The following is a 17,563-nucleotide window of genomic DNA, read 5'->3' as shown; positions in this document are numbered from 1 at the left end:
TTCATTTGCGAAGTATTCATTGAGTTCTGTTAGCTTGTGGAGATACAGTGATGAACAAGATAAACATTTTCTGCCTTTATATCAATATAATTTATAATTTCATGAGGGGTGCAAACGCATATACTGATAATTATAGATATGGTACAGCTAAGACTAACTCACTTCAACAGGGCCCTCAGTGCAGCTCAAATATTTCTTGGCTTTTTTTTTTTTTTTTAATTCCTTTCTTGTTCACTCTCTTTGACGAGATCAGTGAAAGAGCTAAAACTTCGCTCATTCTTCCCTGGTGACTGAATTTACCTCTTATTATTATTTTTTAATTAATTTATTTATTTTTGGCTGTGTTGGGTCTTGGTTGCTGCGCACGGGCTTTTTCTAGTTGCGGCGAGTGGGGTCTACTCTTCCTTGTGGTGCCCAGACTTCTCATTATGGTGGCTTCTCTTGTTGCAGAGCACGGTCTTTAGGTGCTCAGACTTCAGTACTTATGGCACTCAGGCTTCAATAGTTATGGCACGTGGGCTTAGTTGCTCCACGGCATGTGGGATCTTCCCAGACCAGGGCTTGAACCCATGTCCCCTGCATTGGCAGGCAGATTCTTAACCACTGCACCACTAGGGAAGTCTCTTACATCTTATTTTAATGAAAGACTTAGACCCATCTGAAAGCTCTGTCACCTTTCAACTTCTTAAAATGTCTTTCTTTTCATCCATCCTATCGTTTGGGATCATGTTGTCATTCCTCTTTACCATAACTAACTTCTACTTAAATCCTTAGTCCCAACTCTTTATGGTAATTCTTTGCAATCTTGCTGAATAAAGTATCTTCTTTTTCACACATAGAATCCATGCCTTGAATATTCATTTCCTCAGCTTTAAGTTCTTTCTTGCAGACATGCTCAGGTTTACAGTTAATGAAAAATAAAAACCTTTCCTTATCCCTTAAGTCTCTTTCCTTCATCATTTGACTTCTTTAGAGAATTGCCTATCCTTTTTCCTTCTTACTACCCACCCAATCTATAACCCTTGTAATCAGATTTTTATCCCCAACATTCTATTAAAATAACTCTTAGAAAGTCACTAATTAACACCAATTGTTGATTTTGTGCAGTATTCATCACTATTGACTGAGCATTTCTCTTTAAAACTTGTATCTTTTTTTTTACTTCAAAGACACCTTATCTGAGGGGCGGGGCCGTCAGCGCGAGGGCCGCTGTGGCTGGGTTTGGGTCGCGTTCCGGCACTTTGGACCGTGGGATTCCGGGACCTCGAGACCCCGGAACCTCTGCACCCCGGAACCATGGCACCCGGCACCCCAGTGCAGCTCCGGGCTCTGGGTGCCCAGGAGCCGTTAGAAGCGACCTGTCACCGCTGGGCCTCAGCCCATCGCCCCAGTTCTAGGTTCTGTTCCATCAACACAGTCCGCTCCGCCACCTGCAGGTCCCGTGTTCAGTGCGGCCTGAATATACTACACAAGACTGCGGTCGTGGGCTGGATCCGTGTCCTGCAGTTTGCAAGGAACAGCTGCAGCTGTCAGAAGTTCTTTTTTAAAGCTCCCATTTCATTTTGCACCCAACGTAGGCAGTACCTGCTGCTTTAAAAAATCTTATTCAATCCCCACCATAATCACAGACTATCAGTATCTTGTTTTACAGATAAGGCAGCATGCTCAGAGAGGGAAGGTCAATTTCTAGTAATTCTGAGAGGTGTGTTTGCCACAGTATTTCCACCCTGCAGACTGCGCGGGGAACAGGGCGGTCCTCTGCGCAGTGTGATAAATGCTGTTACAGCCTAAAACAGGAGGAATACTTCGGGAGGGACAGGTGCCTAAAGATGAGCCCAGAGGGTGTCAGACCAAGGGGTGGGAGGGGATGGCCTAGGCGAAGGTCCTGAAGGCAGCACGAAGGCCTGCTTCCTGTGGCTTCCATGCACCTCAGGGGAAACCTGCTGTTGGGCAACAGAGTAGAGAATGGACTGGGGGGCCGTGGGGTGGGTGGGTGGAGAGAAGGGGCTGGTCCAGGAGAGGGAGGGAGGTTCCTACACACACACACACAAAAACCAAAGACACCTTATCCTGCCTGCGTTCTTTGTCTTTCTTACAGAATCTTTTCTAAGTCTTATTCTACCCTCTTAATATGTAGATTTTCAGAGGTTCCTATCCTGTTGACTTTTCTCCTTCTTCATTTTCTCCTTCCATTCACTCTTACGGTTTTCCATTAACTTGTTGAAAAAAACTCCTAAAACTCTATTTCCAGCCCAATGACTGTGATCTTGTGGTCATGAGATGAGACAAGCAGCATACTTAAGGGTTAGGAGCTCAGACAAACCAATTTCTCTGAGCTTTAATTTCTACATTTGTAAAAAGGAGGTGATGTAACCTGCTCTGCCTACTTCACAGCAGCATTTGACCCAGTTGATCATTTCCCCTTCCCCTTCCTTAAAATAGTTTCTTTGCTTAGCTTCCACTAGACCACACTGTTGGATTTTCTCCTACCTCATTACTACTCCTGTGTAGTCTCCTTTACTTGTTCTCTTTCGTCTCAACCTGTTTAATATTGGGGCTCCTCTGGGACTCATTTCTGGATCTCCTGTCCCTTCACACTTGGTGATCTCAGACACACTTAAGGCTTTGAATACTACCTATACACTAAAACTCCCAAATTTGTATCTCTAGCCTAGGCCTTTCCTTCAAACTCCAGACTGTTACATTCAATTACCTACTCAGTATTTCCCTTAGATGTCTAAAAACATCTCAAACTCAAAATGTCCAAAATTGAACTTTTGCCCTTTCCCTCCAAATCTGTTCTATCTATTGGTTTCTTTGTCTCAGGTAAAGGCCGTTGCATTCTTCCAGTCTCTTTTTTTTCACGTCTTACCATCAGGAAGTCTTGTTTATTCTACTTCAATATATGTACCAAATTTCAAACTTTTTCCCCCATGTTCATGACTACCACCGAGTCACAGTTATATCTTAACCAGATTTGTGAGATAGCCTCTTAACTCATCTTCTTTCTTCTACCTTTGCCCTCTGGTCTCAGTAGAGCAGCCAAAATTACCATTTTTAAACAAGTCAGATCATATCATTCCTTTGCTTAGAATCCTGACTGCCCTTCACTTCACTCATAGTAAAAACCAAGTTTCCTATAGTCTGGCCCTGTTTTCAACTACTCTTCCCCTCTTCACTACACTCGAACTATTGGCCTCTTTGCCACTCCTCAAACATGCTGGGCGTCATTCCCCCACAGGGCCCTTGCTTGAGCTGTTTCCTCTACCTAATATACTCCTTCTCTGGATAGCCACTTGGCTCACTTCTTCACTGCCGTCTTTTCTTTGCTTAAATATCACCTATCATTGAAGCCTGCCTTGACTACTCTAATGAATACTGCAAAATGCCCCCTTCTCTTGGCTCTTCCAATACGCCTTACCTTGATTTACTTTTTTGGTTCTCCTTAGAACTTCACCTTTTTACTTACTTTATCATTTATTGTTTATTGTCTTTCTCCTACTAGAATGTAGTCTTTGTCTTTTTTGTTCACTGTTCTCTTTGAGTTTATCCTGCTTGGAGTTTGTTAAGTTTCTAGTCTCTCATCAAAATTTGGGAAGTTTTTGGCTATTATTTCTTCAAGAGTTCTTTCAGCCTTCTCTTTCTCTTCTCCCATTGGGACTCCCATTATGAGTATGTTGGTGTGTTTTGTGTCACCCACAGGTCTCTTAGGCTCTGTTCATTTTGCTTCATTCTTTTTCTGCTCCTCAGATTGGATAATCTCAACTAACCTAACTTCAATTCTCAATTAACCTAACTTAATATTATCAGTTAACCTTATTTGATTCTTTTTTCTGCCTGCTCAATTCTGCTGTTGAACCCCCTCTAGAGAATTTTTCATTTCTTAGTTTGATGATTTGAAGGGCAGGGGGAAACATGCTGATAATTCTGTAACTTTTTGAATGTTACACATTTCTCTAGGTTCAGGAATGCAATCTGAGATTTTTAAGAGCCATGTTTCTTATTATGGTGAAGTAGCAATTTCTTTATATAAATCTTTTCAGTCTATTTTCTTCTCACCTATTTGAGATATTTTCACTCCATTTTGGCAGCACCTGAAAGAAATTAATCTGTTTGGAAACTTACCAAAAGCTTGTCTAAAACTATAATTATTTTTAGTTTTCTGAAGTCCAATAAGATGTTAAAAAAGAAACATTAAAGATTGCACTAAATTTGTAAGGTTTGGGGCAAGATCTGTGTGGTTTTGTTTTCCTTGTGGTACTTTACATGTAGTAGATAGATAATTCAGTAAATACTAAATTGATGGTAAAAAAAAACTCATAAAAACGGTAGTAAAAAACTACAAATAGCAGTAGCTTAGGATACAGAGTTTCATAGGACAGAAGTGTTTTTGGGAAATGAAACTGTTTTCTTCTTTTTCAGTTATTTTTGTGATAATATTTTATGTATGTTTTATGTTGTGATGAAAACAAAATTCAAAATGTTAAATATCTCCCCTCTTTTAATGGTATTCACTTTTTAAATTTTTATAAACTAGCCAAGAAATAAAGAGAGCAAGAAATGTTGCTAGAATTCCCACAACATGTAGCTCCATTGTTGAGAACAAATGCAGCTAGCAAATTTGTAATTGTCTGAGTAAATATACTTTTAAATTTAATATATCAAAATGTAAATATGAGGAAAAGCTAAGTCATAGGTAACACATTTTGTGCTAATCAAAGTGTTGAATTCCTTGCTCTCTAACTATCCCCAGCCAATATAACAAAATCCACTATTTTTCCTGTGACTTGAACATTTCTAGACATTTATTTTTCTAAATATGTTCACAGAGACATAGAGATGAACTTGTGTTGCTGATCAGGGATTAGTCATTTAAATACTTAGTTTTAAATGTTGATCCAAAGCCATTAAAACAAACTACAGGAATTATTTTGTGACATTATCTTAAAGAGATAAATGTTTACATAGAAAAGCTAACATTCAAGGAGAGTCAGAATTATCTAAAATAACTGAAAAAAAGCCTTATGAATTGTTATTAAAGAGTTAGTGTATTTTCTATTAATTTGCAGGTTCTTTCTCCTTCCCTTGCCTTGCCCCCCTCTTTCTCAGTTGCATCCCTGTGTGTAATATAATGTTTTTTGGTCTTCTATATTTCCTGTAAATTGATAGTTAGATCTAGAGGCTTGGTCACATTCTGGTTCAATTTTTCACTCTTTCTCTTCTCCTTCTCCTCCTTCCCCTCCTCCTTCCTCCCTCTCCTCCTCCTCCTTTTTTATTAAGAAGGGGCTGGCAGTGCACATAAGGTGTAAGGTCTAGTTGTTTCTCTTTTCATGATGTTAGCGTCTTTGATAATGATGCTGTTGTCCATTAATTCATTACCAGTTTCAAGATGGTGATGATATAATTTTATCATTTATTAGCTTAGTTTTAAAAATTAGACATATATACCAACATGTATTATGTATTTGGATAAAGATTAATGTAAGTTTTGCTTTCAGTGAATGCTTGCATTGCGATCATTGCTTAGAAAAATTCTTTTGTCCTTTTAGAGCTGCCTGTTGAAAAATTAAAATAAACCTAGAATATTATGATTTTATTGTACTCTTGAAGAGGTTGAATGTCTAAGCTAATTAAAGAATTTGTCGTTCCTTGTCTTAACAAATTTTCTGAAGAAGGTGTCAGAGTTGGAACTATTATTAGACTGAGAAACATAAAAGAATTTTTTATGTGCTTTTGAGTTTATAGCCCTCACAACCTATATCAGTCTTTTATGGTAATCAACTAGGTAAAGCTCTTTGCGTTAGGCTCCCAGGCAAAGCTCTGTATTTATGTTCGCAGGCAAAATTTTTTTTCTAAACCTCATGAAATTGTTAATGCCCTATTCTAAGTATAATACTTTTAACAAGTGGGAGATCATAAAATAAATGAAGTTTTAAGATACGTTTAGGATAAGCTCTTTGTGAGTCACTTTTCCCTGGAATGTCCTGTCCTTGCTGCAGCTGAGGGGCAAGGTAGGTAAAGTGTTCTCTGTGCCATTAGCTCCCTAAAAAGTTGGTGAGGAAATCTGGAGGTCAGAACCCTGTATATAACCAGTTTTCTAGGTTTAATATCCAACTTGTTTTACATTGTTTTGAATGAACTTTTGGGTATGAGTTGCCTTACCTTTCTTAAAAAATAAGAGCCCAAACTACAGCATACTAGTAACCAAATTCCTGGTTCTGGCCCAAAGGCAATTTCTGGTTATGCATTAAGATTTTAGTAATTATAGTATAGTATTCTACTCTACCACACCACTAACTCCCCAGCATAAATAAGGTGGAGCAGATATCATTTTATGCATGAAGCAGTTAAGTCTCAGAGAGACTTAATGATTGCCATTCTATTAATAAATGGCTGCACTAGAATTGGAATCCAGGTTTTTCAAATTCCAAGCCCACGTTCTCTCTACCACAGCATGTTGAAAACGAAAGGGAGAGGAGGAAGAGAGAGATCGTTTAAGGAATCACTGTATTATTTAGATGTGGGGAATGAGAGAATAGAATGATTGAAAATGTGAGTTTTCTTGGTGTATAGATGAATAGTCATGACGGAAAGAGAAGCAGTTTAGGGGAGGGGTGCCCTTTATTCCTCTTTCTGTACAGAATTCTGTGTATTGACTGAGGTATTTGTGGACTATTTAGTTAAAGATGTTCAACGGGCACTTCAAAATTCAGGATGCTGCTCAGATTATTTGGAGTCTGTTGGTAGGGAGTACAAGGGACTTAAACAGAGGGAATACTCTTAATTCCTGTGTCATTATGGTAATCCTGTGGCACCTACCTAATGAAAATATAAATTCATAACTCTGCCAAGGGACTACCGTGAGGTTTATGTCCTCACCAAATTCCCGCTGCGATGGACCAAACCCACGTGCTTAGAACAGTGTTTCTGCCTGTATATGTATAGTGCTATATTTTTTCCTTTTCTAGGGAAGATAGATTAGAAAAGACACATATTCTTGAAAGCATTTTGATTAATACAATTTAATATTGAGGTTGTACAAAATATTCAATAAACAGTAGTTAATAGCCAGTATGTTTTTAAAAAAAGGAATTCATATGTGCACTTTATGGTTGGATAATATGGTAGTGACTTGTGCATATGCCCTTGCACAATTCCTGCTCTCTGGAAGGTTGTACAAATAGTAAGTTGGTAAGATGACTGTTAGCTACAAGCCAAGAAATTTTATTGAAACAACAAATCAGAACTTAGTTACCTGTTTCAGTGTTTTACTTTTTAAAGTAGGCCTTCCCTAGCCCTTTATGTGGTCCCCCTACTGGGAACTTCAAAGCACATAAAATTAAAAGACACACAATTAGCCCTTATGAAGTAACTCAGAGGTACTTGTTAACTCTCTCATTTTTGATTATCTAGCTGAGTTAAAAACTTAAGTGAGGAGGGGAACAAGGAAGGGCCTGATATTTTTCCCAGTGATTAACCCTTAGGACTTGAACCTAGTAGGAAATACTTGTTGGTCAAGTCTCTAAATATATATTTAGTTTGGCTCCCTTTGTCTTTTATTAAGTAATAAAAATTATTTTATCTTTAGTACCTAGCACTGTGCCACTAATTTATGGGAAAAAGTACAGAAGACACAGTCTCCATCCTTGCCCCTTGAGACATGTGCAGTCTTGAGTGGTTTTATTTATAATTTGTTATGTGATAAGATGTTTGAGTTTGTCAGAGGATTTGAGTATCAAAGTATGGACAGAACTGGGCTTCCCTGGTGGCCCAGTGGTTATGAATCCACCTGCCAATGCAGGGGACACGTGTTCGAGCCCTGGTCCGGGAAGATCCCACACGCCTCGGCGCAACTAAGCCCATGCACCACAACTACTGAGCCTACGCTCTAGAGCCCGCGAGCCGCAGCTACTGAAGCCTGCACACCTAGAGCCCGTGCTCCGCAACAAGAGAAGCCACCACAATGAGAAGCCCGCGCACCGCAACAAAGAGGTAGCCCCTGCTCGCCGCAACTAGAGAAAGCCCGTGCGCCGTAACTAGAGAAAGCCCGCGTGCAGCAACAAAGACCCAACACAGCCAAAAATAAAATAAATAATAAAAATAGATACATTTAAAAAAAAATTATGGACAGAACTTTTAAGTTCTTAGCCCAATGCAAGTGAAAAATAAAAGTTAAATAATGATGGGACTTAACCTTATGGTGCAGTGGTTAAGAATCTGCCTGCCAATGCAGGGGACACAGGTTTGAGCTCTGGTCCAGGAAGATCCCACATGCTGCGGAGCAACTAAGCCCGTGCACCACAACTGCTGAGCCCGCGCACCTAGAGCCCGTGAGCCACAGCTACTAAGCCTGCACGCCTAGAGCCCGTGCTCCACGACAAGAGAAGCCACCGCATTGAGAAGCCCGTGCACTGCAATAAAGAGTAGCCCCCGCTCACCACAACTAGAGAAAGCCCGCACACAGCAACGAAGACCTAATGCAGCCAAAAATTAATTAATTATTTATTTTTAAAAAGTTAAACAATGATGCTGTCAACTACACTAATTCTCCAGCAACCTCTTTGGTATGATATCACCTTTAAAATTTCATTTTTATTTCATAGGAATATTTCTCATTGATGAAATGTCCTGTAATAATGAACACTGATTTAAAACCTTTGATGATTGATTCATTTTTAAAAGCCATAGAATTGTAAAGTGGAACAGACCTTATGGAACTTTTAGTCCAATTCGTTCTTTTTCTGATGTGAAAAGGGACCCCAAGGTGTATGGTTAATTGAACCTTGTCTAAAATTATCCCAGCTATTTAGAGGCAAAACAGGAACTAGAACATGGGTTTTTTACTTCTTATATAACTTACTGTTATTTACCTCAGTACTCATTAACTGAAAGCATATGTGTATTTGTTCATTTGTTTTTATATTATTCCTGCATGATAGTCAAGAAATATTATCTCTAGTTACAGAAAAGAAAATTTAAGTGATTTGCCTGATGTCATGTACTGAGAAACTAACAAAACTAAGACTAGAACCCAGATCTTCTGTTTCCTAGTACATTGCTTTCTTTATACTATTCTTCTGTATTGTTGCCACTAGATTGTTTACAGATTTTTCGTACTAGGAGCTAGCTTCATCAAACTGAGAAAGAACATTTTCAAGAAAGAGTGGTAGCAGAGTTCTACCTTTTTTTCTTTTTTGAGGTATGGTTGATGTATAATATATGTTTCAGATGTACAACAGTGATTCACAATTTTAAAAGATTATGTTCCATATATAGTTACCATAAAATATTGGCTGTATTTCCTGTGTTGTACAATATACCCTTGTAACTTATTTATATTATACATAATAGTTTGTACTCTTAATCGCCTACCCCTATCTTGCCTCTCCCCCAAAATTCCACCTTTATAGACAGTTTGCATAAACTTGGCTCTACTCCATTTGAAATTTGAATTTACCATTCACTGGAGTTTGAGGCTAGAGGACAATTTCAACATAGAATTATAGATTTAAATTGGTCTGTAGGTAATAACTGCTTTTATTCACAACAGGATACTTTTTTTAAAAAACGTTCTATTGGGCTTCCCTGGTGGCGCAGTGGTTGAGAGTCCGCCTGCTGATGCAGGGGACACAGGTTCGTGCCCCGGTCCGGGAAGATCCCACATGCCGCGGAGCGGCTGGGCCCGTGAGCCATGGCCGCTGAGCCTGCACGTCCGGAGCCTGTGCTCCGCAACGGGAGAGGCCACAGCAGTGAGAGGCCCGCATACCGCAAAAAAAAAGAAAAAGAAAAAAGAAAAAGTGTTCTAATGAAACGTAATATATTAATAGTCTCTTTTTAAGTTTTTATTGAAGTGTAGTATACATCTAAAAATATGAACATAATTAGCCTACAGCTTGATGAATTTTCGTGACTGAACACACCTGTGTAACCAGCACCTAGTTCAACATCAGTACCAGCCTTCCAGAAACTCCCCTTACAGTCTCTTCTAGTTACTACACCCAACCTGCTGCCCCCTCAGGAGTGACCACTATAACAGGATAGTCCTTCAAAGATGAGATCAGATACTTCATTTGTCAAGGTTGTCCTCTCTTCTGTATTTGCTGCAAATATGAAGAAGATAAGAAAAGAACAATTTCTCTATTCTTATCAACACAAAAATAATTGCTGAAGACAAAAAAAATCAATTTTTTCATACCAAGTCTTATTTAACAATTTAATATTCAATCAGAGTAATACTGTGCAGCTTTGGAAACATCTTGGAGTCTCTGTAAGTGACTTTTGTCTTCTGAAACAAGACACAGAGTAAGCAGGAGTTATAAGAATGGACGTAGGGCAGTGTTCCCCGTCCCCATTACCCCACCCCCCCACCCCCCGTAGGGCTGTTCCCCACCCTGGAGAAGACAGAAGGGAATGAGTAATGCTGTGATGCAGAGCTGTGGTTGAGGGATCACTGATATGTTCCTCTTTCTTTTCATATATTCTCTGAATGTTGAAGATAGCTTTCTAATATCAATAATTAGAATTCTGTTGGAGATTTTTAATTCTGTAACTTCTGTGTTAAATATAACTCTGTTGTTTCCCATAACTTTCAAAAAATTGATTAAAATTCTTCCATCTTGATTTAAAATATGTTATCTATAACACTGTCTTCACTTTCTCTGTTTCTTATCAGGACCCCTGAACAGTGCCCCAGTGTCGTTTCATTGTTGTCAGAGAGTTACAATCCTCATGTGCGTTATGGAGCTGCAATGGCCCTGGGCATCTGCTGTGCTGGTACAGGAAACAAGGTAAAGGCCAAAGCCAATGCGGTCAGTTCTTTTCTGGCGCCAGACTGTTTTCTGTAGCTGAAAAGTTTATGTAACAGTTGTAAAAATACAAGTGTGGTGTGATCTGTAAGACTTAACTTGCCTCACAAGTTAAGCTTCCCAGAACTTCCTCACTTAACTATTCTGGATTGCTCAAAGCCGTTTAAGAACAAACCACCACATTACATGGATGGCTCTAATGAAAACAATGCTGTTGAATTTTTTATGAAAGCATTGATTTCTTTAAAAAGAAGAAATAGTATTTTTTTCTTTGAAGAGCTACTCTGGCTTTACATTGTTATTTTACATGTTTAATTTGCATAATAAGTATTGTGGAAATCAAAGTTCTTATTTGAGGCCACCACAGTCAACTCAGTTTGATTTTTTTGTGTGTTTGTTTTAAGTTTATATTTAACTGCTGTTTGCCTGTTTTCTCAAGAACATAATAGATAACCTGGTATTTGTTAAGCCCACAAAATTGACAAAATAAAGACTTGGGTCAGGTACATTGATAATTTGAAAACAGTTTTTCATTGAGAGTCATAAAGAAATGCACCAATGCTTTAGTAACAAGTATTCTTGATTCACAGCAATAACATAAATCACCACATTTTGCCTTTCATAGAGCACATGAACACACCTTGGCCAGTTCCCCAAAAGGTGCACTTTTCTTTTAATAGCACACAGGCGTGTGTGTGTGTGTGTGTGTGTGTGTGTGTGTGTGTGTGTGTGTGTGTGTGTGAGAGAGAGAGAGGGAAGAAGAACATGATTATATTCCCAGTGTCTTTACATAAGAAAGGAGCCACTTTTTAAAAATCATCTCTTGTCCGAACTAAAGTAAAGCATAATTATTAGTTTATTGATTGATTCCAGGAATTACATTTTAATTTGCTTGACTTTTTTTCTAATAAAGAGTATTAGTATTGGATACAAATAATTTTTTTCTAGTCACATAAAACATTATTAAAGCTAGGAATTAAAATAGGCATTTTCACTATATATGGCGAGAATTGTATAAAAATTTATAGAGACATGCCCTTCCAATATTCTTATTCTGTCTCCTTACCCTGCTTTATTTTTCTTCATCACCACCTGACATTGTTTTTCTTTTTTTTTTTTTTTTTTTTTTGCGGTACGCGGGCCTCTCACTGCCGTGGCCTCTCCCGTTGTGGAGCACAGGCTCCGGACGTGCAGGCCCAGTGGCCATGGCTCACGGGCCCAGCCGCCCTGCGGCATGTGGGATCCTCCCGGACTGGGGCACGAACCCACGTCCCCTGCATCGGCAGGTGGACTCTCAACCACTGCGCCACCAGGGAAGCCCCACCTGACATATTTTTACACCTATTTATTTATTGTCTGTCTTCTCTCCACTGAAATGTAAGGTCCCTGAGAACAGAATGTTCACTGCTAAAACCTAAAGTCAGACCTGGCACATAGTAGAGTTTCAGTAAATATTTGTCGAATGATGAAGGGAAGATCATTTTAAGGATATGATGATGAACAAGTTGGACGTGGTCTCTGTCCTCACAGTTTTGTTTTTTAAATGTTTTCATTTCTTTTGGAGGAGAATTTCTTACATGAGAATGTATCTTCAGTGTTATTAGAAAAGTCATTGTGTGTATAAAATACAGTTTATAGAAATAGGCCTTCATTTTTTTCTAGGACACATCTGTTCTGTAAACAAAGGAAAAATATAGTTGGATGTTTTACTAAGTATTTTCTCCCTCCGGTATTTAGTAGACATTTATGTCAGACCTCATAAGTTAAATGTAAATTAGATTTTTTTCTTTCCAGATTATTCTAAACTTAATATGCTATCTAGGAGCAAATGTTCTTTGAGACACAGTATCTGACAATTTAATTCAATGAATATTCTTCATTACTCATACTAAACAAGTCTGCTTTATTTCTAGATAGTTTGTATGATCTACGTATCAATACCTATCTGTCTGAAACTTGGCACGTTAATTTTGTTTCTTAAAAGCCTGAAACACCTATTTAGTCTAAAATGTATCTTTGAGGTCATATCACATACCTCAAAGGCCAAGTTAGTGTCTTTTAACTTATAAGTTGGAAATTTTCTTATATTTTTATCATGAATACTTCATAAACAATATTGACAATATGAGTAACATTTGCAAAACTTTCTCTTCTAAACAACGGCACTACATTTTTCAGGGAAGTGAGGAAAAGGAATACATTTATATGGTATTTGTATTATTTATTAATCGCTCTGATTTTTCTCTTTTGAATTTTATTTTATTTTTTTATACAGCAGGTTCTTATTAGTTATCTATTTTATACATATTGGTGTATATATGTCAATCCCAATCTCCCAATTCATCACACCACCACCATCCCTCCGCCACTTTCCCCCCTTAGTGTCCATACGTTTCTTCTCTACTTCTATGTCTCTATTTCTGCCCTACAAACCGGTTCATCTGTACCGTTTTTCTAGGTTCCACATATATGTGTTAATATACGATATTTGTTTTTCTTTCTGACTTACTTCACTCTCTATGACAGTCTCTAGGTCCATCCACAAATGACCCAAGTTTTTTCCTTTTTATGGCTGAGTAATATTCCATTGTATATATGTACCACATCTTCTTTATCCATTCGTCTGTTGATGGGCATTTAGGTGGCTTCCATTACCTGGCTATTGTAAATAGTGCTGCAGTGAACATTGGGGTGCATGTGTCTTTTTGAATTATAGTTTTCTCTGGGTAAATGCCCAGTAGTGGGATTGCTGGGTCATATGGTAATTCTATTTTTAGTTTTTTAAGGAACCTCCATACTGTTCTCCATAGTGGCTGTATCAGTTTACATTCCCACCAACAGTGCAAGAGGGTTCACTTTTCTCCACACCCTCTCCAGCATTTGTCGTTTCTAGATTTTCTGATGATTCCATTCTAACTGGTGTGAGGTGATACCTCATTGTAGTTTTGATTTGCATTTGCCTAATAATTAGTGATGTTGAGCAGCTTTTCATGTGCTTCTTGGCCATCTGTATGTCTTCTTTGGAGAAATGTCTGTTTAGGTCTTCTGCCCATTTTTGGATTGGGTTGTTTGTGTTTTTAATATTGAGCTGCATGAGCTGTTTATATATTTTGGAGAGTAATCCTTTTTCCCTTGATTCGTTTGCAAATATTTTCTCCCATTCTGAGGGTTGTCTTTTCGTCGTGTTTGTAGTTTCCTTTGCTTTGCAAAAGCTTTTAAGTTTCATTAGGTCCCATTTGTTTATTTTTGTTTTTATTTCCATTACTCTAAGAGGTAGATCAAAATATCTCTTGCTGTGATTTATGTCAAAGAGTGTTCTTCTATGTTTTCCTCTAAGAGTTTTATGGTGTCTTTCCTTAGATTTAGGTCTCTAATCCATTTTGAGTTTATTTTTGTGTATGGAGTTAGGGAGTGTTCTAATTTCATTCTTTTACATGTAACTGTCCAGTTTCCCCAGCACCACTTACTGAAGAGACTATCTTTTCTCCATTGTGTATCCTTGCCTCCTTTGTCATAGATTAGTTGACCCTAGGTGTGTGGGTTTATCTCTGGGCTTTCTATCCTGTTCCATTGATCTATATTTCTGGTTTTCTACCAGTACCATATTGTCTTGGTTACTGTAGCTCTGTAGTATAGTCTGAAGTCACAGAGTCTGATTCCTCCAGCTCCATTTTTTTCCCTCAAGACTGCTTTGGCTATTTGGGGTCTTCTCTGTCTCCATACAGATTTTTAGACTTTTTTGTTCTAGTTCTGTAAAAAACGCCATTGGTAATTTGATAGGGATTGCATTGAATCTGTAGATTGCTTTAGGTAGTATAGTCATTTTCACAATATTGATTCCTCTGATCCAAGAACATGGTATATCTCTCCATCTGTTTGTATCATCTTTAATTTCTTTCATCAGTGTCTTAATAGTTTTCTGTATACAGGTCTTTTGTCTCCCTAGGTAGGTTTACTCCTAGGTATTTTATTCTTTTTTTACAGTGGTAAATGGGAGTGTTTCCTAATTTCTCTTTCAGATTTTTCATCATTAGTGTATAGGAATGCAAGAGATGACTGTGCGTTAATTTTGTATCCTTCAGCTTTACCATATTCATTGATTAGCTCTAGTAGTTTTCTGGTAGCATCTTTAGGATTCTCTATATATAGTATCATGTTATCTGCAAACAGTGACAGTTATACTTCTTCTTTTCCAATTTGTATTCCTTTTATTTCTTTTTCTTCTCTGATTGCTGTGGCTAGGACTTCCAAAACTATGTCGAATAACAGTGGCGAGAGTGGACATCCTTGTCTTGTTCCTGATCTTAGAGGAAATGCTTTCAGTTTTTCACCATTGAGAATGATGTTTGCTGTAGGTTTGTCATATATGGTCTTTATTATGTTGAGGTAGGTTCTCTCTATGCCCACTTTCTGGAGAGTTTTTACCATAAATGGGTGTTGAATTTTGTCATAAGCTTTTTCTGCATCTATTGAGATGATCATATGGTTTTTCTTCTTCAGTTTGTTAATATGGTGTATCACATTGATTGATTTGTGTATATTGAAGAATCTTTGCATCTCCGAAATAAACCCCACTTGATCATGGTGTATGATCCTTTTAATGTGTTGTTGGATTCTGTTTGCTAGTATTTTGTTGAGGATTTTTGCATCTATATTCATCAGTGATATTGGTCTGTAATTTTCTTTTTTTGTTGTATCTTTGTCTGGTTTTGGTATCAGGGTGATGGTGGCCTCATAGAATGAGCTTGGGAGTGTTCTTTGCAATTTTCTGGAAGAGTTTGAGAAGGATGGGTGTTAGCTCTTCTCTACATGTTTGATAGAATTCACCTGTGAAGCGATCTGGTCCTGGACTTTTGTTTGTTGGAAGATTTTTACTCACAGTTTCAATTTCATTATTTGTGATTTGTCTGTTCATATTTTCTGTTTCTTCCTGGTTCAGTCTTGGAAGATTATACCTTTCTACAAATTTTTCCATTTCTTCCAGGTTGTCCATTTTGTTGGCATAGAGTTGCTTGTAGTAGTCTCTCAGGATGCTTTGTATTTCTGCGGTGTCTTTTGTAACTTCTTCTTTTTCATTTCTAATTTTATTGATTTGAGTCCTCTCCCTCCTTTTCTTGATGAGTCTGGCTAATGGTTTATCAATTTTGTTTATCTTCTCAAAGAACCAGCGTTTAGTTTTATTGATCTTTTCTGTTGTTTTCTTTGTTTCTATTTCATTTATTTCTGCTCTGATCTTTATGATTTCTTTCCTTCTGCTAACTTTGCATTTCGTTTGTTCTTCTTTCTCTAGTTCCTTCAGGTGTAAGGTTAGACTGTTTATTTGAGACTTTTCCTGTTTCTTGAGGTAGGCTTGTATAGCTATAAACTTCCCTCTTAGAACTGCTTTTGCTGCATCCTATAGGTTTTGGATTGTCATATTTGTCTCTAGGTATGTTTTGATTTCCTCTTTGATTTCTTCAGTGATCTCTTGGTAATTTAGTAACGTATTGTTTAGCCTCCATGTGTTTGTGTTTTTTAGGTTTTTTTCCCTGTAATTGATTTCTAATCTCAGTGTTGAGGTCAGAAAAGTTGCTTGATATGATTTCAGTTTTCTTAAATTTACTGAGGCTTGTTTTGTGACCCAAGATGTGATCTATCCTGGAGAATGTTCTGTGTGCACTTGAGAAGAAAGTGTAATCTGCTGTTTTTGGATGGAATATCATATAAATATCAATTAAATCTATCTGGTCTATTGTGTCATTTAAAGCTTATGTTTCCTTATTAATTTTCTGTCTGGATGATCTGTCCATTGGTGTAAGTGAGGTGTTAAATTCCCCCACTATTATTGTGTTACTGTTGATTTCCTCTTTTATAGCTGTTAGCAGTTGCCTTATGTATTGAGGTGCTCCCGTGTTGGGTGCATATATATTTATAATTGTTATATCTTCTTCTTGGATTGATCCCTTGATAATTATGTAGTGTCCTTCCTTGTCTCTTGTAACACTGTTTATTTTAGAGTCTATTTTCTCTGATATGAATATTGCTACTCCAGCTTTCTTTTGATTTCCATTTGCATGGAATATCTTTTTCCATCTCCTCACTTTCAGTCTGTATGTGTCCCTAGGTCTGAAGTGGGTCTCTTGTAGACAGCATATATATGGGTCTTGTTTTTGTATCCATTCAGAGAGCCTGTATCTTTTGGTTGGAGCTTTTAATCTATTCATGTTTAAGGTAATTATCGATATGTATGTTCCTATTACCATTTTCTCAATTGTTTTGGGTTTGTTTTTGTAGGTCCTTTTCTTCTCTTGTGTTTCCCACTTAAAGAAGTTCCTTTAGCGTTTGTTGTAGAGCTGGTTTGGTGCTGCTGTATTCTTTTAGCTTCTGCTTGTCTTTAAACTGTTGATTTCTCCATTGAATCTGAATGAGATCCTTGCTGGGTAAAGTAATCTTGGTTGTAGGTTCTTCCCTTTCATCACTTGAAATATATCATGCCACTCCCTTCTGGCCTGTAGAGTTTCTGCTGAGAAATCAGCTGTTAGCCTTATGGGAGTTCCCTTGTATGTTATTTGTCATTTTTTCCCTTGTTGCTTTCAGTAAGTTTTCTGTCTTTAATTTTTGCCAATTTGATTACTATGTGTCTTGCCATGTTTCTCCTTGGGTTTATTGTGCCTGGGACTCTCTGTGCTTCCTGGGCTTGGGTGGCTATTTCCTTTCCCATGTCAGGGAAGTTTTTGACTATAATCTCTTCGAATATTTTCTCGGGTCCTTTCTCTCTC

The 17,563-nt window shown here is 37.8% G+C and overlaps 1 protein-coding gene across 1 annotated transcript in view; it reads left to right on the top strand.

Annotated features, from left to right (window-relative positions):
• PSMD1 (proteasome 26S subunit, non-ATPase 1) overlaps positions 1-17,563 on the top strand; it is a 105,062-nt gene that overhangs the window by 53,900 nt on the left and 33,599 nt on the right. The window contains exon 17 of the mRNA XM_060015945.1: positions 10,673-10,787. Coding sequence (XP_059871928.1) covers positions 10,673-10,787 — 115 coding nt within the window. The remainder of the gene's footprint in view (positions 1-10,672; positions 10,788-17,563) is intronic.

Source organism: Delphinus delphis, chromosome 7 (genome assembly GCF_949987515.2).
Source record: "Delphinus delphis chromosome 7, mDelDel1.2, whole genome shotgun sequence".
Taxonomy (NCBI): domain Eukaryota; kingdom Metazoa; phylum Chordata; class Mammalia; order Artiodactyla; family Delphinidae; genus Delphinus; species Delphinus delphis.
The sequence above is the reverse complement of the archived record's forward strand: the minus strand, read 5'-3'. Positions and strand labels throughout refer to the sequence as shown.